Below are 26,332 nucleotides of genomic sequence, written 5' to 3'. Positions count from 1 at the left end.
GCACTGTCAGAGGGTCAGTACTGAGGGAGTGCCGCACTGTCAGAGGGTCAGTACTGAGGGAATGCCGCACTGTCAGAGGGTCAGTACTGAGGGAGTGCTGCACTGTCAGATTCAGTACTGAGGGAGTGCCGCACTGTCAGAGGGTCAGTACTGAGGGAGTGCCGCACTGTCAGAGGGTCAGTACTGAGGGAGTGCCGCACTGTCAGATTCAGTACTGAGGGAGCGCTGCACTGTCAGAGGGTCAGTACAGAGGGAGTGCTGCACTGTCAGAGGGTCAGTGCTGAGGGAGTGCCGCACTGTCAGAGGGTCAGTACTGAGGGAGTGCTGCAGTGTCAGAGGCTCAGTACTGAGGGAGTGCCGCACTGTCAGAGGGTCAGTACTGAGGGAATGCTGCACTGTCAGAGGGTATTCTAGCGAAGTTTGCCGATGATACAAAGTTAGGTGGTCAGGCAGGTAGTGCTGAGGAAGTGGGGAGGCTGCAGAAGGATCTAGACAGTTTGGGAGAGTGGTGCAGGAAATGGCTGATGCATTTCAACGTGAGAAAATGTGAGGTCTTGCACTTTGGAAAAAAGAATCCAAGCATAGACTACTTTCTAAACGGTGAGAAAATTCATAATGCCAAAGTACAAAGGGATCTGGGAGTGCTAGTCGAGGATTCCCTAAAGGTAAACATGCAGGTTGAATCTGTGATTAAGAAAGCGAATGCAATGTTGTCATTTATCTCAAGAGGGTTGGAATATAAAAGCAGCGATGTGCTATTGAGCCTTTATAAGGCTCTGGTTAGGCCCCATTTGGAGTACTGTGTCCAGTTTTGGGCCCCACATCTCAGGAAGGACATACTGGCACTGGAGCGTGTCCAGCGGAGATTCACACGGATGATCCCTGGAATGGCGGGTTTAACATATGATGAACGGCTGAGGATCCTGGGATTGTATTCATTGGAGTTTAGAAGGTTAAGGGGAGATCTAATAGAAACTTACAAGATAACACATGGCTTAGAAAGGGTGGCGCAAAGAAACTGTTTCCGTTAGGCGAGGAGACGAGGACCCGTGTGCACAGCCTTAGAATTAGAGGGGGTAAATTCAGAACAGAAATGCGGAGACATTTCTTCAGCCAGAGAGTGGTGGGCCTGTGGAATTCATTGCCGTGGAGTGCAGTGGAGGCCGGGACGCTAAATGGCTTCAAGGCAGAGATAGATAAATTCTTGATGTCGCGAGGAATTAAGGGCTACGGGGAGAATGCTGGTAGGTGGAGTTGAAATGCCCATCAGCCATGATTGAATGGCGGAGTGGACTTGATGGGCCGAATGGCCTTACTTCCACTCCTATGTCTTATGGTCTTATGGTCAGTACTGAGGGAGTGCTGCACTGTCAGAGGGTCAGTACTGAGGGAGTGCCGCACTGTCAGAAGGTCAGTACTGAGGGAGAGCCGCACTGTCAGAGGGTCAGTACTGAGGGAGTGCCGCACTGTCAGAGGGTCAGTACTGAGGGAGTGCCGCACTGTCAGAGGGTCAGTACTGAGGGAGTGCTGCACTGTCAGAGGGTCAGTACTGAGGGAGTGCCGCACTGTCAGAGGGTCAGTACTGAGGGAGTGCTGCACTGTCAGAGGGTCAGTACTGAGGGAGCGCTGCACTGTCAGAGGGTCAGTACTGAGGGAGTGCTGCACTGTCAGAGGGTCAGTACGAATGAGTGCTGCACTGTCAGAGGGTCAGTACTGAGGGAGCGCCGCACTGTCAGAGGGTCAGTACTGAGGGAGTGCCGCACTGTCAGAGGGTCAGTACTGAGGGAGCGCCGCACTGTCAGAGGGTCAGTACTGAGGGAGTGCCGCACTGTCAGAGGGTCAGTACTGAGGGAGTGCCGCACTGTCAGAGGGTCAGTACTGAGGGAGTGCTGCACTGTCAGAGGGTCAGTACTGAGGGAGTGCTGCACCGTCAGAGGGTCAGTACTGAGGGAGCGCTGCACCGTCAGAGGGTCAGTACTGAGGGAGTGCTGCACTGTCAGAGGGTCAGTACTGAGGGAGTGCTGCACCGTCAGAGGGTCAGTACTGAGGGAGTGCTGCACTGTCAGAGGGTCAGTACTGAGGGAGTGCTGCACTGTCAGAGGGTCAGTACTGAGGGAGTGCTGCACCGTCAGAGGGTCAGTACTGAGGGAGTGCCGCACTGTCAGAGGGTCAGTACTGAGGGAGTGCTGCACTGTCAGAGGGTCAGTACTGAGGGAGTTCCGCACTGTCAGAGGGTCAGTACTGAGGGAGTGCTGCACTGTCAGAGGGTCAGTACTGAGGGAGTTCCGCACTGTCAGAGGGTCAGTACGAATGAGTGCTGCACAGTTAGTGGGGCCATCTTTCAGACGAGGCATTATACTGAGCTCTGGTCTGTCCTGTCCAGTGGGTGTAAATGATCCCATTGGCACTATATTGAAGAAGAGCAGTAGGATTATCCTTTCTCCCTCAATGAACATCATAAACTGGTCATTATCCTATTGCAGTTTGTGGGAGCTCACTGTGCAAATATTAATGGCTGTGTTTCGTACAACGGTGACTGTGCTTTGACAGAGCTCTTAGCTGTAATGTACTTTGGGACATTGAAAGGTCATTCAAAGTGCAAAATAAACCAAATCTGTCTTTTTTTTAGTAATTTCCCCAGTGCTACGTACTTGAACACCACGTCAAAAATGGACAGAGGCTCCTCGTATCCATCGTCTTGTCCCATTACAAATGAATGGCAATGAAGAACATTACTATATTTTTGAAGTTAATAAATAACTGACATGTTTCGAAAATAGATGCCTTTTGAAGTGGTGACATGTGGTGATATTTATTTAGAATTGCGGTAATGTGTCTGATCGTTAACTGTACATGAACTGACAGTATGTACTTCCTAAAAATGCCCAGAAACCTAGTCTGACTGTTTTGTGTGTTCCCCTCTGGACTGACTGCACAGGTTATGTATGGCGGCCGATGTATTGACAGCTTTGACAGACGTATCCTAACTACCTACATGGATGAATTTTTGGGGGATTTCATATTTGACACCTTCCAGCCATTCCACTTCTTCCATAACAGTGATGTTGACTATAAAATCCCAGAGGGTGAAATTAAAGATGATTATACAGGTAAGTGCTTCAAAATTAAATGTAGCATTCCACTGTGAGTGGCATCAGCAGCCCATGAACTAACACAATATGTATGTCACGCTTACAATGATGCTGTAATGGGATAGACTGCGTGTGGTGTAACGGGGTAGACTGCGTGTGGTGTAACGGGGTAGACTGCGTGTGGTGTGACGGGGTAGACTGCGTGTGGTGTGACGGGGTAGACTGCGTGTGGTGTAACGGGGTAGACTGCGTGTGGTGTGACGGGGTAGACTGCGTGTGGTGTGACGGGGTAGACTGCGTGTGGTGTAACGGGGTAGACTGCGTGTGGTGTAACGGGGTAGACTGCGTGTGGTGTGACGGGGTAGACTGCGTGTGGTGTGACGGGGTAGACTGCGTGTGGTGTGACGGGGTAGACTGCGTGTGGTGTAACAGGGTAGACTGCGTGTGGTGTGACGGGGTAGACTGCGTGTGGTGTAACGGGGTAGACTGCGTGTGGTGTAACGGGGTAGACTGCGTGTGGTGTGACGGGGTAGACTGCGTGTGGTGTGACGGGGTAGACTGCGTGTGGTGTAACGGGGTAGACTGCGTGTGGTGTAACGGGGTAGACTGCGTGTGGTGTGACGGGGTAGACTGCGTGTGGTGTCACGGGGTAGACTGCGTGTGGTGTCACGGGGTAGACTGCGTGTGGTGTGACGGGGTAGACTGAGTGTGGTGTGACGGGGTAGACTGCGTGTGGTGTGACGGGGTAGACTGCGTGTGGTGTGACGGGGTAGACTGCGTGTGGTGTGATGGGGTAGACTGCGTGTGGTGTAATGGGGTAGACTGCGTGTGGTGTGACGGGGTAGACTGCGTGTGGTGTGACGGGGTAGACTACGTGTGGTGTAACGGGGTAGACTGCGTGTGGTGTGACGGGGTAGACTGCGTGTGGTGTAACAGGGTAGACTGCGTGTGGTGTGACGGGGTAGACTGCGTGTGGTGTAACGGGGTAGACTGCGTGTGGTGTAACGGGGTAGACTGCGTGTGGTGTGACGGGGTAGACTGCGTGTGGTGTGACGGGGTAGACTGCGTGTGGTGTAACGGGGTAGACTGCGTGTGGTGTGACGGGGTAGACTGCGTGTGGTGTGACGGGGTAGACTGCGTGTGGTGTAACGGGGTAGACTGCGTGTGGTGTGACGGGGTAGACTGCGTGTGGTGTGACGGGGTAGACTGCGTGTGGTGTAACGGGGTAGACTGCGTGTGGTGTAACGGGGTAGACTGCGTGTGGTGTGACGGGGTAGACTGCGTGTGGTGTGACGGGGTAGACTGCGTGTGGTGTGACGGGGTAGACTGCGTGTGGTGTAACAGGGTAGACTGCGTGTGGTGTGACGGGGTAGACTGCGTGTGGTGTAACGGGGTAGACTGCGTGTGGTGTAACGGGGTAGACTGCGTGTGGTGTGACGGGGCAGACTGCGTGTGGTGTGACGGGGTAGACTGCGTGTGGTGTAACGGGGTAGACTGCGTGTGGTGTAACGGGGTAGACTGCGTGTGGTGTGACGGGGTAGACTGCGTGTGGTGTCACGGGGTAGACTGCGTGTGGTGTCACGGGGTAGACTGCGTGTGGTGTGACGGGGTAGACTGAGTGTGGTGTGACGGGGTAGACTGCGTGTGGTGTGACGGGGTAGACTGCGTGTGGTGTGACGGGGTAGACTGCGTGTGGTGTGATGGGGTAGACTGCGTGTGGTGTAATGGGGTAGACTGCGTGTGGTGTGACGGGGTAGACTGCGTGTGGTGTGACGGGGTAGACTACGTGTGGTGTAACGGGGTAGACTGCGTGTGGTGTGACGGGGTAGACTGCGTGTGGTGTAACAGGGTAGACTGCGTGTGGTGTGACGGGGTAGACTGCGTGTGGTGTAACGGGGTAGACTGCGTGTGGTGTAACGGGGTAGACTGCGTGTGGTGTGACGGGGTAGACTGCGTGTGGTGTGACGGGGTAGACTGCGTGTGGTGTAACGGGGTAGACTGCGTGTGGTGTGACGGGGTAGACTGCGTGTGGTGTGACGGGGTAGACTGCGTGTGGTGTAACGGGGTAGACTGCGTGTGGTGTAACGGGGTAGACTGCGTGTGGTGTGACGGGGTAGACTGCGTGTGGTGTGACGGGGTAGACTGCGTGTGGTGTGACGGGGTAGACTGCGTGTGGTGTAACAGGGTAGACTGCGTGTGGTGTGACGGGGTAGACTGCGTGTGGTGTAACGGGGTAGACTGCGTGTGGTGTAACGGGGTAGACTGCGTGTGGTGTGACGGGGTAGACTGCGTGTGGTGTGACGGGGTAGACTGCGTGTGGTGTAACGGGGTAGACTGCGTGTGGTGTAACGGGGTAGACTGCGTGTGGTGTGACGGGGTAGACTGCGTGTGGTGTCACGGGGTAGACTGCGTGTGGTGTCACGGGGTAGACTGCGTGTGGTGTGACGGGGTAGACTGAGTGTGGTGTGACGGGGTAGACTGCGTGTGGTGTGACGGGGTAGACTGCGTGTGGTGTGACGGGGTAGACTGCGTGTGGTGTGATGGGGTAGACTGCGTGTGGTGTAATGGGGTAGACTGCGTGTGGTGTGACGGGGTAGACTGCGTGTGGTGTGACGGGGTAGACTACGTGTGGTGTAACGGGGTAGACTGCGTGTGGTGTGACGGGGTAGACTGCGTGTGGTGTAACAGGGTAGACTGCGTGTGGTGTGACGGGGTAGACTGCGTGTGGTGTAACGGGGTAGACTGCGTGTGGTGTAACGGGGTAGACTGCGTGTGGTGTGACGGGGTAGACTGCGTGTGGTGTGACGGGGTAGACTGCGTGTGGTGTAACGGGGTAGACTGCGTGTGGTGTAACGGGGTAGACTACGTGTGGTGTAACGGGGTAGACTGCGTGTGGTGTGACGGGGTAGACTGCGTGTGGTGTAACAGGGTAGACTGCGTGTGGTGTGACGGGGTAGACTGTGTGTGGTGTAATGGGGTAGACTGCGTGTGGTGTAACGGGGTAGACCGTGTGGTGTGACGGGGTAGACTGCGTGTGGTGTGACGGGGTAGACTGCGTGTGGTGTAACGGGGTAGACTGGGTGTGGTGTAACGGGGTAGACTGCGTGTGGTGTGACGGGGTAGACTGCGTGTGGTGTCACGGGGTAGACTGCGTGTGGTGTCACGGGGTAGACTGCGTGTGGTGTGACGGGGTAGACTGAGTGTGGTGTGACGGGGTAGACTGCGTGTGGTGTGACGGGGTAGACTGCGTGTGGTGTAACGGGGTAGACTGCGTGTGGTGTAACGGGGTAGACTGCGTGTGGTGTGACGGGGTAGACTGCGTGTGGTGTGACGGGGTAGACTGCGTGTGGTGTAACGGGGTAGACTGCGTGTGGTGTGACGGGGTAGACTGCGTGTGGTGTGACGGGGTAGACTGCGTGTGGTGTAACGGGGTAGACTGCGTGTGGTGTGACGGGGTAGACTGCGTGTGGTGTGACGGGGTAGACTGCGTGTGGTGTAACGGGGTAGACTGCGTGTGGTGTAACGGGGTAGACTGCGTGTGGTGTGACGGGGTAGACTGCGTGTGGTGTGACGGGGTAGACTGCGTGTGGTGTGACGGGGTAGACTGCGTGTGGTGTAACAGGGTAGACTGCGTGTGGTGTGACGGGGTAGACTGCGTGTGGTGTAACGGGGTAGACTGCGTGTGGTGTAACGGGGTAGACTGCGTGTGGTGTGACGGGGTAGACTGCGTGTGGTGTGACGGGGTAGACTGCGTGTGGTGTAACGGGGTAGACTGCGTGTGGTGTAACGGGGTAGACTGCGTGTGGTGTGACGGGGTAGACTGCGTGTGGTGTCACGGGGTAGACTGCGTGTGGTGTCACGGGGTAGACTGCGTGTGGTGTGACGGGGTAGACTGCGTGTGGTGTGACGGGGTAGACTGCGTGTGGTGTGACGGGGTAGACTGCGTGTGGTGTGACGGGGTAGACTGCGTGTGGTGTGATGGGGTAGACTGCGTGTGGTGTAATGGGGTAGACTGCGTGTGGTGTGACGGGGTAGACTGCGTGTGGTGTGACGGGGTAGACTACGTGGGGTGTAACGGGGTAGACTCCGTGTGGTGTGACGGGGTAGACTGCGTGTGGTGTAACAGGGTAGACTGCGTGTGGTGTGACGGGGTAGACTGCGTGTGGTGTAACGGGGTAGACTGCGTGTGGTGTAACGGGGTAGACTGCGTGTGGTGTGACGGGGTAGACTGCGTGTGGTGTGACGGGGTAGACTGCGTGTGGTGTAACGGGGTAGACTGCGTGTGGTGTGACGGGGTAGACTGCGTGTGGTGTGACGGGGTAGACTGCGTGTGGTGTAACGGGGTAGACTGCGTGTGGTGTAACGGGGTAGACTGCGTGTGGTGTGACGGGGTAGACTGCGTGTGGTGTGACGGGGTAGACTGCGTGTGGTGTGACGGGGTAGACTGCGTGTGGTGTAACGGGGTAGACTGCGTGTGTTGTGACGGGGTAGACTGCGTGTGGTGTAACGGGGTAGACTGCGTGTGGTGTAACGGGGTAGACTGCGTGTGGTGTGACGGGGTAGACTGCGTGTGGTGTGACGGGGTAGACTGCGTGTGGTGTAACGGGGTAGACTGCGTGTGGTGTAACGGGGTAGACTGCGTGTGGTGTGACGGGGTAGACTGCGTGTGGTGTCACGGGGTAGACTGCGTGTGGTGTCACGGGGTAGACTGCGTGTGGTTGTGACGGGGTAGACTGCGTGTGGTGTGACGGGGTAGACTGCGTGTGGTGTGACGGGGTAGACTGCGTGTGGTGTGACGGGGTAGACTGCGTGTGGTGTGATGGGGTAGACTGCGTGTGGTGTAATGGGGTAGACTGCGTGTGGTGTGACGGGGTAGACTGCGTGTGGTGTGACGGGGTAGACTGCGTGTGGTGTAACGGGGTAGACTGCGTGTGGTTGTGACGGGGTAGACTGCGTGTGGTGTAACAGGGTAGACTGCGTGTGGTGTGACGGGGTAGACTGCGTGTGGTGTAACGGGGTAGACTGCGTGTGGTGTAACGGGGTAGACTGCGTGTGGTGTGACGGGGTAGACTGCGTGTGGTGTGACGGGGTAGACTGCGTGTGGTGTAACGGGGTAGACTGCGTGTGGTGTAACGGGGTAGACTACGTGTGGTGTAACGGGGTAGACTGCGTGTGGTGTGACGGGGTAGACTGCGTGTGGTGTAACGGGGTAGACTGCGTGTGGTGTGACGGGGTAGACTGTGTGTGGTGTAATGGGGTAGACTGCGTGTGGTGTAACGGGGTAGACCGTGTGGTGTGACGGGGGTAGACTGCGTGTGGTTGTGACGGGGTAGACTGCGTGTGGTGTAACGGGTTAGACTGGGTGTGGTGTAACGGGGTAGACTGCGTGTGGTGTGACGGGGTAGACTGCGTGTGGTGTCACGGGGTAGACTGCGTGTGGTGTCACGGGGTAGACTGCGTGTGGTGTGACGGGGTAGACTGAGTGTGGTGTGACGGGGTAGACTGCGTGTGGTGTGACGGGGTAGACTGCGTGTGGTGTGACGGGGTAGACTGCGTGTGGTGTGACGGGGTAGACTGTGTGTGGTGTGACGGGGTAGACTGCGTGTGGTGTGATGGGGTAGACTGCGTGTGGTGTAATGGGGTAGACTGCGTGTGGTGTGACGGGGTAGACTGCGTGTGGTGTGACGGGGTAGACTACGTGTGGTGTAACGGGGTAGACTGCGTGTGGTGTAACGGGGTAGACTGCGTGTGGTGTGACGGGGTAGACTGCGTGTGGTGTAACGGGGTAGACTGCGTGTGGTGTGACGGGGTAGACTGCGCGTGGTGTGACGGGGTAGACTACGCGTGGTGTAACGGGGTAGACTGCGCGTGGTGTGACGGGGTAGACTGCGCGTGGTGTGACGGGGTAGACTGCGTGTGGTGTGACGGGGTAGACTGCGTGTGGTGTGACGGGGTAGACTGCGTGTGGTGTAACGGGGTAGACTGCGTGTGGTGTGACGGGGTAGACTGCGTGTGGTGTGACGGGGTAGACTGCGTGTGGTGTGACGGGGTAGACTGCGTGTGGTGTGACGGGGTAGACTACGTGTGGTGTAACGGGGTAGACTGCGTGTGGTGTGACGGGGTAGACTGCGTGTGGTGTCACGGGGTAGACTGCGTGTGGTGTCACGGGGTAGACTGCGTGTGGTGTGACGGGGTAGACTGCGTGTGGTGTGACGGGGGTAGACTTCGTGTGGTGTAACAGGGTAGACTGCGTGTGGTGTGACGGGGTAGACTGCGTGTGGTGTAACGGGGTAGACTGCGTGTGGTGTAACGGGGTAGACTGCGTGTGGTGTGACGGGGTAGACTGCGTGTGGTGTGACGGGGTAGACTGCGTGTGGTGTAACGGGGTAGACTGCGTGTGGTGTAACGGGGTAGACTGCGTGTGGTGTGACGGGGTAGACTGCGTGTGGTGTGACGGGGTAGACTACGTGTGGTGTAACGGGGTAGACTGCGTGTGGTGTGACGGGGTAGACTGCGTGTGGTGTAACAGGGTAGACTGCGTGTGGTGTGACGGGGTAGACTGCGTGTGGTGTAACGGGGTAGACTGCGTGTGGTGTGACGGGGTAGACTGGCGCGTGGTGTCACGGGGTAGACTACGCTGGTGGTAACGGGGTAGACTGCGCGTGGTGTGACCGGGGTAGACTGCGTGTGGGTGTGACGGGGTAGACTGCGTGTGGTGTGACGGGGTAGACTGCGTGTGGTGTGACGGGGTAGACTGCGTGTGGTGTGACGGGGTAGACTGCGTGTGGTGTGACGGGGTAGACTGCGTGTGGTGTGACGGGGTAGACTGCGGTGGTGTGACGGGGTAGACTGCGTGTGGTGTAACGGGGTAGACTGCGTAGTGGTGTGACCGGGGTAGACTGCGTGTGTGTCACGGGGTAGACTGCGTGTGGTGTCACGGGGTAGACTGCGGGTGGTGTGACGGGGTAGACTGAGTGTGGTGGGACGGGGTAGACTGCGTGTGGTGTGACGGGGTAGACTGCGTGTGGTGTGACGGGGTAGACTGCGTGTGGTGTGATGGGGTAGACTGCGTGTGGTGTAATGGGGTAGACTGCGTGTGGTGTGACGGGGTAGACTGCGTGTGGTGTGACGGGGTAGACTACGTGTGGTGTAACGGGGTAGACTGCGTGTGGTGTGACGGGGTAGACTGCGTGTGGTGTAACAGGGTAGACTGCGTGTGGTGTGACGGGGTAGACTGCGTGTGGTGTAACGGGGTAGACTGCGTGTGGTGTAACGGGGTAGACTGCGTGTGGTGTGACGGGGTAGACTGCGTGTGGTGTGACGGGGTAGACTGCGTGTGGTGTAACGGGGTAGACTGCGTGTGGTGTAACGGGGTAGACTGCGTGTGGTGTGATGGGGTAGACTGCGTGTGGTGTGACGGGGTAGACTACGTGTGGTGTAACGGGGTAGACTGCGTGTGGTGTGACGGGGTAGACTGCGTGTGGTGTAACAGGGTAGACTGCGTGTGGTGTGACGGGGTAGACTGCGTGTGGTGTAACGGGGTAGACTGCGTGTGGTGTAACGGGGTAGACTGCGTGTGGTGTGACGGGGTAGACTGCGTGTGGTGTGACGGGGTAGACTGCGTGTGGTGTAACGGGGTAGACTGCGTGTGGTGTAACGGGGTAGACTGCGTGTGGTGTGACGGGGTAGACTGCGTGTGGTGTCACGGGGTAGACTGCGTGTGGTGTCACGGGGTAGACTGCGTGTGGTGTGACGGGGTAGACTGAGTGTGGTGTGATGGGGTAGACTGCGTGTGGTGTGACGGGGTAGACTGCGTGTGGTGTGACGGGGTAGACTGCGTGTGGTGTGACGGGGTAGACTGTGTGTGGTGTGACGGGGTAGACTGCGTGTGGTGTGATGGGGTAGACTGCGTGTGGTGTAATGGGGTAGACTGCGTGTGGTGTGACGGGGTAGACTGCGTGTGGTGTGACGGGGTAGACTACGTGTGGTGTAACGGGGTAGACTGCGTGTGGTGTAACGGGGTAGACTGCGTGTGGTGTGACGGGGTAGACTGCGTGTGGTGTAACGGGGTAGACTGCGTGTGGTGTGACGGGGTAGACTGCGCTTGGTGTGACGGGGTAGACTACGCGTGGTGTAACGGGGTAGACTGCGCGTGGTGTGACGGGGTAGACTGCGTGTGGTGTGACGGGGTAGACTGCGTGTGGTGTGACGGGGTAGACTGCGTGTGGTGTAACGGGGTAGACTGCGTGTGGTGTGACGGGGTAGACTGCGTGTGGTGTGACGGGGTAGACTGCGTGTGGTGTGACGGGGTAGACTGCGTGTGGTGTGAACGGGGTAGACTGCGTGTGGTGTAACGGGGTAGACTGCGTGTGGTGTAACGGGGTAGACTGCGTGTGGTGTGACGGGGTAGACTGCGTGTGGGTGTGACGGGGTAGACTGCGTGTGGTGTAACGGGGTAGACTGCGTGTGGTGTAACGGGTAGACTGCGTGGTGGTGTGACGGGGTAGACTGCGTGTGGTGTAACGGGGTAGACTGCGTGTGGTGTAACGGGGTAGACTGCATGTGGTGTGACGGGGTAGACTGACGGGGTAGACTGCGTGTGGTGTGATGGGGTAGACTGCGTGTGGTGTAATGGGGTAGACTGCGTGTGGTGTGACGGGGTAGACTGCATGTGGTGTGACGGGGTAGACTGCGCGTGGTGTGACGGGGTAGACTGCGTGTGGTGTAACGGGGTAGACTGCGTGTGGTGTGACGGGGTAGACTGCGTGTGGTGTAACAGGGTAGACTGCGTGTGGTGTGACGGGGTAGACTTCACCAACCACAGGCCCCGATACGAGAAAGTTGCAAATCCACTTTGCACTGATTAGCTACTTGCCAAGTCTATCAAATTACATAATCTATTCTGCCACAGAACCCAAAAGGGATGGTTTTGGAGCAGCCCATCAGAAAAGGTTTCAGTGTCCAAAGACTCAAATTTAAACATAAATCCCAAAGACTGTAGTAACTTTGCAACAGTTAACCCAAAGAATGTAGATCAGAACAGGCAGCAGGACTGGCATTAGCAGAGAACACAAGATAATATCCTAGCACCCGCATCGGTCTGAGCTACACTTGCCTTTTTATGGGGTATGTGGAACATTCCTTGTTCCAGGCCTATCCGGGCCTCTCCCACAACTCCTTTACCGGTACATTGATGACCATTTTGGTGCTGCTTCATGCTCTCGCCCAGACCAGGAAAAATTCATCAACTTCGCTTCCAGTTTCCACCCCTCCATCACTTTCACCTGGTCCATCTCGGACACTTCCCTTCCCTTCCTCGATCTTTCTGTCTCAGTTTCCGGCAATAGACTATCCACTAATATCCACTACAAGCCCACTGACTCCCACAGCTATCTGGACTACAGCCCTTCAAACCCTACACCCTGTAAGGATTCCATCCCTTTCTCTCGGCTCCTTCGCCTCCATCGCATTTGTTCCGACGATGCCACTTTCCAAAATGGTGCTTCGAAAATGTGTTCCTTCTTCCTCAACCGTGATTTCCCACCTACAGTTGTTGACAGGGCCCTCAACAGTGTGCGGTCCATCTCCCGTGCCACTACCCCCCACTCCCTCCCAGAACAAGGATAGAGTCCCCCTCGTTCTCACATTTTATCCCACCAGCCTCCGTATGCAAAGCATAATCCTCCACCATTTTCGCCAACTCCCGCGTGATGCCACCACCAAACACATCTTCCCTTCACTCCCTCTGTCAGCATTCCGCAGAGACCGTTCCCTCCGAGATAATCTACTGTTGCTCGTTATGCTTTCCTTAATTTGCTCTGTTTTAATTACCTTTGCTCAAGAGTTGCCGGGTATCTTTCTGATACCACCACAAGGTTCAAAACCAAATACTGATCAATGACACTCGATACACCACTTAGTAAGTTTGAAATCAATGTACATTTATTTACACACATAGTCAATTATTACTCATGCACAAACTCTACTCACTAAACTATAACTACTACTAAAAGCCTATACTTAGCTTTGAGTGGCCCACTCAGTCAGAGGAACAATGGTCGTTGTCCGGTTCTGATACTGCTGGCTTCGAACTGGTATAGAATAGTAGCTAGGAGCGCCTATCTCATAGCGTCCATTGACCTTAGACTTATTTGGCTGCTTGGCGGGCCTCTCGTCGCTGAGAGCCAAAGGCAAAGGTGAAGGTGAAGAAGAGAGATCTGACCTTGGGGACTCTTCTTTATACCCCAAAGGATTTCGCGCCCTTCTGGGCGGGCCCTGGACTTGGCCCCAATTAATTGGACAATGTCCCAATCATTTCTATTGATTCTCTCCAATAAAGGGGTCGTTCTTCGATCACTGTGCGGGCCCTCGGTAACCGTTGGCCTGCCCTTGTTTTAGTCTCCACTGGCGCCGGGGAGCCTGCCCTGGTACTGATTGCTTAAATGTTTCTCTTTTGTCCCTGGAGATAGTTCATTACAATGCTAATGGCTTGTAGTTTCAGTTCTGTCTGGGAGTTGCAAGTTCCAATCCACAGGCAAACCTTGCACCTGCTTGTTTTCCTAGCACTGTCCAATTTTCCCTGTACTCTTTGCGAGTGTCCATTTTGGAATCGGGACGTGGCCACCTCAGGTGGCTACACTCCCTCCTTGTGATCCTCAACGCGAAGCATGAAGGATCACATTACTGCGTTGTCTTCGTTCTCTGACCAAGCCGGGCACCCATGACTAGGCTCTACAATGACTTAAACTATGCAACACAATTTTACCTAAACAATTTTAAATACATACCTCATCAAAACTCTACGGGGAGCTATGGCATTAAGACATGCATTACAAAATTACAAAACTGGAACCTCTAACTATTCTTAATAAACTATCCTCACTCAAACAATTCAAAAATATCCTAATATTTTAACTGTACAAAATAGCAGCATACAAATTTCTCTGGCTTGGCAGTCAAACACAGAGATCACATTTCTTTATTGAACCAACGAACGCACACAAAACAAAAGAACGGATGCACTTTAATCCATGTCAAGGGGTTTGGGGGTCTGGTGGAAACTGAAGATAGGGGATCTAATTCTGTATACCGGGGTGCGAGAGCGGTCGGCTCTCCTTCGCCATTTCCTCAGTCTAATGGTCTGCACGACACTGCAAAGTATCGCCAATGCTAAAAGTGCTTCTACGACATATGAGAGTGAATACCAAGTGATAAACCTATCACACCAGGTTGGGGTACTGCTGAGTGTTGCTGGGCTCTGTGTACTGTGGGGGAGGGAATCATTGACGGCCTGTGGGGTGGGGGTGAGGGGGTTAGCGTTCGCGCGCAAGCAAAGGGATCCTGCTAGTATCCATGTAACAAAGATGGAGTTCGTCTTCATCGTTCCTTCTCTTCTCTTCTTTTTCTTCTCTTCTGGTCTTCTTTGAGCTTCTGGAATCCTGTGAACACAAGCATAATATCTGTCATTATCTTGTTTAAGATCTCGTGTGTTTGTCTGTCTGTCCTTTATTGCCAATTACCCTTTATATTTGGTCACCATCTGTGATTCCCTCTTTTTTTTAAAACCGAATTTCTGGACAAGACATTCTTGAAAAATACTGACACAGTGCGAGCCGTCTCGCAGCCTGTGCGATTTACCATCCCAATGTTAGGGAATGTAAATAGCATGAGGGGAAGCAACCGAAGGGTCACCGTGAAGCAAACCAAAAATCTTTTGAAATAAAAGAGCCAAAATGAGGGGCGTATGGGCCACGGCGGGTAAGAATTGGATGGAATCCCCGGGTAGGACGGTATGTGCTCTACCTCAGCTTAGCTGACCAGAGGGGGGTCCTCAGGCAGGGCGGGGATTAGTGCCGTTTCTCCACTGCCTGAGTGACGGCAGGAACGGGCAAGAATGTAGTCGTCGTGGGGGGTTTGCAGTAATGCTTCTACCATCAAATCAGAAGAGCAGTTATGAACCGGTGTCTGGGCAAATTCTCAGAGGTTTCTACGGACAAATTAGGTGGGTGTCCATGGACAAACTTGTTCCATTAACTGCCAGGGGGCGTTAAAGGAATGGTGGCGTGGGGCTGTGAAAAATCTGTTAATGCTAAACATTGAACACTTAACAAACACATACAAACAAACATGTAACAAACATGGTGCAGGTTCCATCAGAAAGGACACCGTATCTCTCTAGCGGTTCCTTTGTAACCATCATGTGGACACCTCAGTTCTCAGTAGCGAACTGAGTCGCAAAGGGATTCGTTTGGTGGGAGTCAGACTCAATGTCATCATCTTCTCCCGGCTGCTATACTCTCGTCTGTAGTAGCCTTGCCAAAGCTGCGTGGGGCGACTTGGGGTCCATTTCATCGTTCCGGATGAGCCTGAACGAATTATCTCGGTGTCCAGATTCGTGTGTCTAGATTGGAGCTACTGGGGTTTAATCCGTAATCGTCGGGCGGTGGGTCTGGGTCAGGGGCTTTGATGTATGTGATCTCAAAGGGATCACTTGAATTGTACTTGGAATCGCTGGGAGTGGGGCCTGGTGCAGGGGGATAGTATCGTGGTGTGCTGTGGCTGGCGTCAGTGCTCTCGCAGTCGCTGTCGCTGTCGCTGCTGTTTAGGGGCGGGGAGAGGCGGAGTCGTGTGTCTGGGGGCGGAGTCGAAGTTGAGTCTGAGGATGGGCTGGACTGGCTGGGGGAGGGTAGGAATGCGTCTTCTGTGGGCGGGGCGTGGTCGTCTGCTGCTGCGAGCAGGATGTGGTGTGTGTGGTTGTTCTGCGAGCCATAAGCCTTGAGCTGGTTTATGTGGAACCACGCAGACTTTCCATTAGGATATTTGATTTTGTAGACAGAGGGGCTTACTTTGTCCGAAATGGAGTACGGACCTGAGTATTTTGGTGAAAGGAATGTGCTCGGGTTGTATAGGGAAAGCATCACCTGCTGCCCTACTGCAAACTCAGTGGCATGCACTGTCTTGTCCAAACAAGCCTTGTTCTGTTTCTTGTTCCCAGTCTCACAGCTGCTGCGAGTTGGGCGGCTTTAACATTCGCTACTAGCTGCTGTACAGCATTTTCCTGTGTGAGGGCTGTCACTGCGGGCTGGTCAAATCTAAACCTAATAAATATTCCGTTCCTTTAATGGGGCGTCCGGTCATGAGAGTGTGGGGGGGGGATCCTGTGGACGTGGATACCGTGTTTCTTAAAAACATTAAAGCAAATGGGAGAACTGAGTCCCAGGTGCTATTGTTCTGCTGAACCATTTTCCTAAGGGTGGCTTTCAGTGTCCTATTCATGCGATCGACAATACCACTTGACTGGGGGTGGTGGGCGATATGAAACTTTTGGGTTACTCTGAAAATTGTGAGGACGTTTTTCATAACCCGTCCTGTGAAATGGGAGCCTTGATCGGACTCTATACTGCGGGGGAGTCCCCATCTTGTGAAGATGTGGTGGGTTAGGATTTTTGCCGTTGTCTTTGCCGTATTCGTGCGCAATGGAAATGCTTCCACCCATTTTGTGAAGGTATTGATGACCAACACATACTTATATCCGTTCCTGCAAGGGGGTAGGGGTCCTATGAAGTCTATCTAGAGGTTCGTCCATGGGCCGTTAACGGGGCGGATGTGGCTAAGTTGAGCCTTCTTTGCGTATCTGTCCGGATTGTTCTGGGCACAGATTAAGCAATTCTCTATGTAATGTGTCACATCGGCTTTTAAATTTGGCCACCAACAGAGCGGTCTGAGGTGGGATAAAGTGGGTTCAATTCCCTGATGTCCATGATTGTCATGGTACAAACAAATGAGTTGGTTCCTATCCTGCTCTGGAACTACATAAAGGCTGTCCTTTAGAATCAGACTGTCATGTGTGGTCATGGAATTCTTGATTTTGTCATAAGGGGCTGGGAAGGTTCCCTTTAAAACTTCCCTGAGTTTCTCATCCTGCTTCTGTGACTGGGCTAAATCTTGTATGTCGGTCTGTGAGACCTGAACTGCGTGTACTGGGGCACTTTCGGGGGGTTCCAAAAATAACTATGCCTGGAACCTGCCTTTGCTAGAGCGTCTGCTTTAACATTACCGGGGGGGAGGGGGGGGCGGGGGAGAACGGTGGTGACTGTGAACTTTAACAATTCCATATTTCCTGTCCTTTGCCTGCTTTAAGATATGGCGGAGTAATGGGGCTGATGGTAGGGGTTTTCCGTCTGCGGAAACAAATCCCCTTGTTTCCCACAGGGGTAGGAATTCTGTCAAACTGTTGCAGACGTACAAGCTGTCTGAAAAGATGTCTGCTGGGGTGGGGAACGAAGCGGGGTGGTCTACTATGTAAGCTTTCGCTGCCAGTTCTGCTGCCTGTGAGCCGAAGTGTCCTGGCAACTTTAGGGAAATCTCTTCTAGTGCGCGTCCCTGCGCGTCCTCTACATAAATACCGCATCCTGTTATACGTTTGCCATTTAAAACTGTTGAGGAGCCATCCACATAAATGTTCAGGGGTGCGCACGTGTCTGTGGGCTCGGGTCTATGGGGTGAACTACCTATCTTTCTGGGAGGTGGTTTTGGAATGAATGGGCCTGTGTTGTGCTGTGTGGAGATAATCTCACATTCATGAGGGGTGCCTGGGTACTGTAAATTGTCTGCTAGGAAACTGGGTTTTTGTGCGTTTGACTGTAATGTCACATCCCAGTAAAAAAAGGGTCCAACGGGCTGCTCGGATTTGGCTGACTGTGCCATCTTTAAGTCGGCCGTCTAATAAAAGCTGTGTTGGGGTGTGTTCAGTGAGGATGGTGATGGGGTTGTGTCCTGTGCTTTATGAGAAGTACTGTACTGTCCAAAAATCTGGGAGCAGGTGCCTTTCACAGGCAGAAAATCCTTGCTCGACAGGGTCTAACACTCGTGAGGCGTATGCTACGGGTCTTAACTGCTCATGGCGTTCCTGGAGGAGCACGGCCGAAAGGGTTCGGTCGGTGCTTGCTACTTTGATAGCGTACGGGGATAGGGAGTCTGGGAGCTGTAGTGTGGGGGCTGTGCTGAGTGCGCGTTTTAAAGCATCCATGGCATCTGTGTGCTGTGGAAGCCATTCCCAAGGTGCCTGCTTCTTGAGAAGGTCGGATAGGGGCGCTGCTTTAGTGGTGAAACCGTCGATGTGCTTTCGGCAGTAGCCAACCAGTCCTAGAAATGACCGGAGGGCTGAGACATTGTGGGGAAGGGGCAATTTGATGATCGAGTCAATTCTCTTTTGCTCGATCTCGCGTTTTCCATGCATGATAACTGTTCCCGAGTATATCACTTTTTCTTCCAAAATCTGGACCTTTTTGGGGTTTATCTTACAGCCAATTTCTTTCAGGAGTCCTAGGAGTTCTGCTAGAAGCGAAATGTGCTCTGCTTTTGTGTCTGTCTGTAGCAGCAGGTCGTCTACATACTGGACCAGACATTCGGGGCGGGAAAATTTTGCTAATCCATTTGCCAGCTGTTGGTGGAAAATGGAGGGGGAGTTGTGGTAGCCTTGTGGAAGGGACATCCACGTGTACTGCTGTCCTTTAAAGGTGAAGGCGAATTTGTTCTGACACGCTTTAGCCAATGGAATGGACCAAAAGCCGTTACTAATGTCCAAAACCGTAAAGAATCGTGACTGGAGTCCCTGCTTGAGCATGGTCTCGGGACTCGTGGCTACGGTGGGGGCTGCTGCTGGGGTTACTTTGTTCAGTTCCCGGTAACCAATGGTCAGTCGCCATGATCCATCCGGTTTCCTGACGGGCCAAATCGGGGCATTATTAGTGGAGGCTACTGATCACAGTCCACCCTGGTCTAACAAGCTATCTATAACTTTTGAGATTTCTCCCTCTGCTTCCTGGGGAAATCCGTTCTGCTTCTGGGGTCTGGGATCAGGACCTGTAATCTTCACAGAGCCAGCCATTCTGCCACAGTCATGCTTGTGCTGTGCAAATGCTGCTTTGTGTTCTTGCAGGACTGCCCTAACCTGTCTGTCTGCACTAATGGTTCGCGGGTCGAACCAGTATTCTCCTACTGAACTAATCCTGTTTACATACTCACCGACTGTGAGTGTGGCGGGGGCTCGTGCTGCCTTTGCCATTTTCCATACACACTTATTAATTGGATCAAAGAAAAGTTTGTGGGAGCTCATAAAGTCGACCCCTAAAATATGTTCTGCTGTGTGGGGCAGATCAACTAACACTATGGGGTACTTGGTGGTGATATTACCGATTTGAATGGATCCAGGGGCTGTGATGTGTCCCTGCTGTGAGTGGCCTGTAAAGCCGCTGAGGGTGATGGTGTCTGTAGTGGGCCACGTGTCTCTCTGAAACATGGTGGAGGAATTGAGTGTGGTGGGGGCCCTCCTGTGTCCCAAAGAAATTCTACGGGGTGTCCCCGGACTTTGCCTGCTACGACCGGTCGACCGGACTTGTCCCAAAGGGTTTTGCAGACCCAAGTTGGGGAGCCCGAACACCGTCAGTCTGTGCCGTTCATGTCTCCCTGGTCTGAACGGGCGCTAACACTATGGATAGGCTTTGCCCTATTCCTATTTAGGGTGCCTGTCTGTTGGCCTCTCTGTATCTGTGGCGCATTGCACTCTCGTGCAAAGTGTCCCAACTGTCCACAGTTGTAACACTCCTGCGATTTGGGCTTGGATGGGCTGTTCCTGCCCTCCTTTACCCATGCGGGGTTCTGGTGCGCTTTAACTGTATGCATGTCTGCATCTGCCTGCTCTTCCTCGGGTTTGTGAAATGTGGCTTTGCTGTGAACGGATTGCTCCCTAGGGCGGGACAACCTTTTCAAAATCCATTTCTCATTGTGGGCCTCATCTGAGGGGTCATAATTCGCGCAAGCTCTCTGTCCTGCCTCTGTTGCATGGGAGACTAGGATTCAAGTCCATTTTGCCATGTTATCTGGGGACAAATGGGCGGGGGCTAATTCACCAAAAACTGCTGTGAAATGAATCCACAAGCGTCCAGCAAATGCTGTGGGGTGCTCTGTTTTCTTTTGCCTACATTTATTTAGGCCTCTACCGGGTCTCCTCTGTTGTAGACACACCCCCTGGTGGGAGATGTGATCCCCCAGAAACTTAATGTTCGACTGGCCGAAGGAGCATTTAGCCCTATTGAGGCGGAGGCCGTGTTCATGAATGCGCCTGAAAACACGCTTAAGGCGGGCAATGTGTTCCTGCGGGGTGGTTGACCAGATACTAATGTCGTCGACATATACCCGGACGCCATCGATCCCCTCCAACATCTGCTCTATTATTCGATGGAAAACTTTGGACGCAGAGATGATGCCGAATGGCATCCAGTTGTAGCAGAACCTTCCAAAGGGTGTGTTGAATGTACACAGCTTCCTGCTTGACTCATCTAGTTGGATCTGCCAGAAACCCTTCCAGGCATCCAGTTTTGAGAAGAGTTTGGCGTGGGCCATCTCAGACGTGAGCTCCTCACGTTTTGGAATCGGGTAGTGCTCCCGCTTGATATTCTGATTCAGATCTTTCGATGCTGTGAATATGGACGGGTTTGGTGCCACGCTTGGGGGACGGCCTGTTCGTGGTGACGGTGCCAACTTGGAATGGGACCTGTGGGTTATCGCAGGCACAGTTGGAAGCAAGGTCTGGAGTGGGTTCATTGATGGCAGGCTGGATAGCCCTGACGTCTCTGTGGGGCTGGGTGGACCTCCTAAAAACAGCCGGCAGGGAGGACCTGCAGAAAGTAGCGTAGTGGCCGCGTTTTCCACACTGCAGGCAGCGTTGGGACTTCGCGGGACATTGCCGCTCTAAGTGGGTGAAGCCGCAGTTGCCGCACCCCCGAGCATCGGGACGTTCATCACGCCACCGCGCATGTGCGGGGCGATCCAGCGAGGCACGCACCTACGCAAAGCGGTCCGTGACGTCACCCTGTTCGCTGCGTGTCAGCGCGGGACTCCGCGAAAATCACGCGAAACGGCCGGCATCATTCAGATCCAGAGCCTGAAAAGATTTAATCATTTGGACCCGTTCTGCCTGGTAAGCGGCTTGCCGGCCGTTTCAGCAGCCTGGATACAGGAGGAGCGCGTGGAGGCATGTTCATGAAGCACACAGGTCTCAATGGCCGTAGAGAGAGTGAGCTGCTTTACTTTTAGTAGCTGCTGGCGCAGGGGCTCAGATTGAACACCAAAAACAATCTGGTCACGGAGCATGGAGTCAGAGGTGGACCCGTAGTTGCAGGACTGCGCAAGGACGCGGAGGTGGGTAATAAAGGACTAGAAAGGCTCGTCCTTACCCTGAATTCGCTGCTGAAACATGTATCTCTCGAAGCTCTCGTTGACCTCAACCGCGCAGTGGCTGTCGATCTTTAGAATGACAGTCTTAAACTTCAATTTGTCCTCCCCTCAGCGAGGGTGAGCGAGTTGAAGATGTGCAGAGCGTGGTCTCCGGCTGTAGAGAGGAAGAGAGCAATCTTCCGTGCGTCCGAGCAGCTTCCAGGTCCCTGGCCTCGAGGTACAGCTGGAAACGCTGTTTGGAAAGTTTCCAGTTCGAGATTCCCTGCAAAGCGGAGAGGCGGCGGAGGGCGAACGGAGTCCATTCTGTAGGATGGCTGGAGACTGGTGGAAGGCAGATCACTGAAAGGTAGGTCTCAGAAGTGCGAGCATCCCTCAACTCCTGGTATCATGTCGTGTTGGCTAGTGTAGACTTGAGAGATGAACAGACACTTCCAACACTGAGGAAGGTTCAACTCGATTTTATTAACTAACTTCTAACTAACTAGCACACGATGACTGTGGGTCTAACTGATGCTAACTTAAACTAGAGACCTAAGCCTTGTCCGAACCAGTTGATTCTCTCAGCACGTGGTGAGAGTCTGTGCTGGTCTGGGTGAGTTCTTGTTACACTGAGAGGCAGCACCCAGAATGAGCGGGAACCGTGGTGCCCTCTGCCTTTATAGTGTGTGTATTCTAACTGGTGATTGGCTGCGGTGTTTGTACATGTTGATTGGTCCCTGTGTGTGTCCATCAGTGTGTGTCGGCACCATGATATACTGGTGTATATTATGACAGTAAGGGAACATTAATTGGTGGAGTAAACAAACCAATATTCAAGAGTTAAATAAAATGTAAATGTTACCACAGTCTGAGATGACCATGGGCTGCTTTCCCCTTTGAGGCGGAGAGCTGACTGGTGGTGATTTAACCGGAGGGTCTCCACATCTCGGGAGCAAGGCAGAGCCTTCATGAATAACCTGAGCCGGTACGGGGATTGAACCCGCGCTTGTTGGTGTTGATCCGCATCACAAACCAGCTGTCTGGCCCACTGAGCTGAACTGACCCCCTTTTTTTACAATAGATATTTTATTGCCTTTTGGAAAAAATATTTAACAATATAATTTTGTAATACTGTTATTCTCAGACGAGATTGAATCTCTTCCACTTGCCAACACTCCCGAGGTGTTTGGTCTCCATCCCAACGCTGAGATTGGTTACTATACACAAGCAGCTCGAAGCATGTGGGGCCACCTGATCGACCTGCAACCACAGACAGGTACCTTTCTGTTACATTCAATTCGCCTGGTTCTGGGTGTAAAGCTTGCAAATTCACTTGTTTTTAATATATTACTGACTGGTCTGAACTGCTCCTAACACAATATTAATTTGAACTTATCACCACATATGGTTGAATATGTAAAATATATTAAGTAGCTGGGGGCGGCACAGTGGCACAGTGGTTAGCACTGCTGCCTACAGCGCTGAGGATCTGGGTTCGATCCCAGCTCTGGTCTACTGTCCATGTGGAGATTGCACATTCTCCCTGTGTCTGTGTGGGACTCACCCCCCAACCCAAAAAGATATGCCAGGTAGGTGGATTGGCCACGCTAAATTGGCCCTTAATTGGAAAAATAATTGGGTACTACATAGAACATACAGTGCAGAAGGAGGCCATTCGGCCCATCGAGTCTGCACCGACCCACTTAAGCCCTCACTTCCACCCTATCCCCGTAACCCAATAACCCCTCCTAACCTTTTTGGACACTAAGGGCAATTTGTCTTGGCCTATCCACCTAACCGCTAAATTTTTACTAAAAATATATATACATTAAGTAACTAAGGTAACTTTAGATTCATTTCAATTGCTGTATTACTAACCGCAGTATGATTTGGGCAGGTTAATAAACAAACACTGCAGTAATTACTGTTTTTGACAGTCAATTTGTTAAAAGTTGTTAAAAATGTGATTTCATGCCAAGGCTTTATATAGTTAAGGTCGATTGCAACATCTTTGGCAAACTTTAAACTCATTTGGTATTAATGATAGTGTTTAGACAATGGAGCAACTACTGCCCTTACTCAAAGTATTTGATTGCTAAATATTCCAGTGACTCTGGTTAATTCGCTGCTCACTCACTGAGTAAAGGAGGAACCTGGAGTCTGTCTCACTTTAACACAGAGTTATTCACATAACCCAGAGAGCACAGCACAGATTCCCTCCCCCCACACAGACGAAAACCCAACCTTATATATACCATAGACTCCCAAATAGTGGATGGGAATTAGAAGAGTAAATATGTGGGCAGTTTGTGAGTGCAAAAACCAAACAACAATAATCATTGGAGATTTCAGCTACCCGAATATCAGTGGAATGTCAGTGTGGAGGGCACAGAATTTACTAAACTGGTACACAACTAGCCCATCGAGAGGAAACGCAATTCTAGATTCAATCTGAGGAAGTGAAGCTGGCCAAGTGGATGAAGTAGCAGTGGGGGACCCAGGGGTGTGTGCACGCTGCCGGCCAAGTGGATGAAGTAGCAGTGGGGGACCCAGGGGTGTGTGCGCTGCCGGCCAAGTGGATGAAGTAGCAGTGGGGGACCCAGGGGTGTGTGCACGCTGCCGGCCAAGTGGATGAAGTAGCAGTGGGGGACCCAGGGGTGTGTGCGCTGCCGGCCAAGTGGATGAAGTAGCAGTGGGGGACCCAGGGGTGTATGTGCGCTGCCGGCCAAGTGGATGAAGTAGCAGTGGGGGGCCCAGGGGTGTGTGTGCGCTGCCGGCCAAGTGGATGAAGTAGCAGTGGGGGACCCAGGAGTGTGTGCGCTGCCGGCTAAGTGGATGAAGTAGCAGTGGGGGACCCTGCTGACAGAGAGTCGTGCAGGAGATGTTTGATTATAATACAGTTCTCCTTTACTCCCTTAACAAATGCACATGGGAGAGACAAACAGGGCAAGGGTATACATAATAAATGGCCGGACCCTGGGAAGCACCGAGGATCAAAGGGACCTTGCTGTGCATGTATACCGGTCCCTTAAGGTAGCAGAGCAGGTGGATACAGTGGTTAAGAGGCAGATGGTATACTGGCTTTATTAACTGAGGCATAGAGTTTAAGAGCAGGGAGGTTATGCTAGAACCGTATAACACATTGGTAAGGCCACAGCTAGAGTATTGTGCACAGTTCAGGAATCCACATTATAGAAGGGATGTGGGAGCACTGGAAAGGGTGCAGAGGCGATTTACCTGAATGTTGCCGGGTTATGAAGAGAGGTTGGATAGACTGGGATTTTCCTTGGAGCAGAGGAGACTGAGGGGGGACAGGATTGAGATGTATAAAATTATAAGGGGCAGAGATAGAGTAGACAGGAAGAAACCTTTCCCCTTGGTGGAGGGATCAATGACCAGGGGGCAGAGATTTAAGGTAAGGGGCAGGAGGGTCAGGGGGGATGTGAGGAAAAACCTTTTCCCCCAGAGGGTGGTGGGAGTCTGGAACTCGCTGCCTGAAAGGGGGCTGGAGGCAGAGACCCTCACACCATTGAAGAAGCATTTAGATGGGCTCTTGCACTGACAAGACAGACACGGCCATAGGCCAAGTGCTGGAAAATGGGGTTAGAATGGTTAGGTGGCTGTTTTTGACCAGTACCGACGCGATGGGCCGAACGGTCTTTTCTGTGCTGTTTGACTGTAAGTGTGTACAAATTTGAAAAATAACACCCCAAATGGTTGATGGCACTCAGCCGATCTTCCGTGGATTTCTGTCACTTTGTTCTCTGACAATTGTCACATGAGCGTTTCCCAAAAATCTTGACAATCTTCTTCGAAACAATACTTTGTATCAGCTGTTTGTATTCAAAATCCACTCCAAGTTTGCTCAACTGTCATTTCAAACAAAGCTTCCACTCCACTTTACCAAAAAAGCCAGCGTCAGATTAGCTATTCTAAATTGCCCTTTTGTGTTGACAGATCTACGGGTTAGGTAGGGTTACGGCAGACTGTGTGGTGGCTTGGATAGAGTGCACTTTCAGAGGGTCTGTGCAGACTTCATGGGCTGAATGGCCTCCTTTCATGTTTCCTTTGTCTTAAATGCTTTTCCACAAACTCAGGTAATCAGTCCCGAGCAGAATCACTGGAAATAAAGATCCCAAACCCTAACAATTGCGTAGGTATGTGGCGGTAGCTTCCCTCATCAGTTCTTCTCTTTCCAGGTCTGACTTTAACTTCCATAAACAACATCCTGTTACCAAAGGCAGTTCCTCATTTTGCCTTTAACTTCAAACTTCTTGGAAGCATTTCTTAATTTCTCTAGTTTTCTTAACTAGCTGTTCTTTAGGTTTCTTGCGCTCGTTTTCTTAACCATTGCTCTATAGTATGGCTTTTCTTCTAGCAAAGCTGAGAAAGATGTGCCCTTTCTAGCTTTCTAAAACCAATTGCTAATGAATTCAGTTAAAAACACAATCAGAAAAGCCTTCCTACACTAAAAGTACCCCTGGTTGCTAAGCAATGACTTTTACTTCTCCCGACTTGTTTCCTTTTCATCCCGTAACCCACTCTAAGCACAATAGGACAATTTTAACTGACACCAAAACCCCCAGATGCAAACACCTTTGTCTAGCATGAATCTAATTATAGATTTACCCTTCCTTACTCAGAAACACTAAAGATCACTTCAAACCTATCCCTGTTTCCATGATATTTTTAATAGTTCCTCCTCATGTCTCTCTGTGTCCATCCAGTTCCTCTAACTCTTTCCATTTGTGATGTTTTTTACATTAAAGATGTAAATAATTGTTATTATTAAACACAGACTGAACGCTCAGTCACCTGTCCTCAAATCCCCGTATGTAGCTCGCTGTCAGATTTTGTTTGTATTCCTGTGAAGTACCTTTGGGCCATTTTACCACCTTGACTGTACTTTATAAATGTAATTTCCTGTTGTGGGTTTAACCAGTGGGTCAGGAGTCTGTGAAATCATTCAATCAAACAGCTCCCTGGTGTAGGAAGGATGTATTAAACTACCATAAACAGGCCTG

General features: G+C 52.6%; 1 protein-coding gene across 1 annotated transcript in view; it reads left to right on the top strand.

Annotated features, from left to right (window-relative positions):
* The window catches only part of LOC119977131 (dynein heavy chain 10, axonemal-like), a 552,876-nt gene that overhangs the window by 510,016 nt on the left and 16,528 nt on the right, over positions 1-26,332 (top strand). The window contains 2 exon segments of the mRNA XM_038817763.1: positions 2,939-3,110; positions 22,453-22,584. Of these exon segments, the coding sequence (XP_038673691.1) occupies positions 2,939-3,110; positions 22,453-22,584 (304 nt within the window).

The sequence above is a fragment of the Scyliorhinus canicula genome, chromosome 1 (genome assembly GCF_902713615.1).
Source record: "Scyliorhinus canicula chromosome 1, sScyCan1.1, whole genome shotgun sequence".
In the NCBI taxonomy this organism is placed as follows: domain Eukaryota; kingdom Metazoa; phylum Chordata; class Chondrichthyes; order Carcharhiniformes; family Scyliorhinidae; genus Scyliorhinus; species Scyliorhinus canicula.
This window is presented reverse-complemented; position numbering and strand designations above follow the sequence as displayed.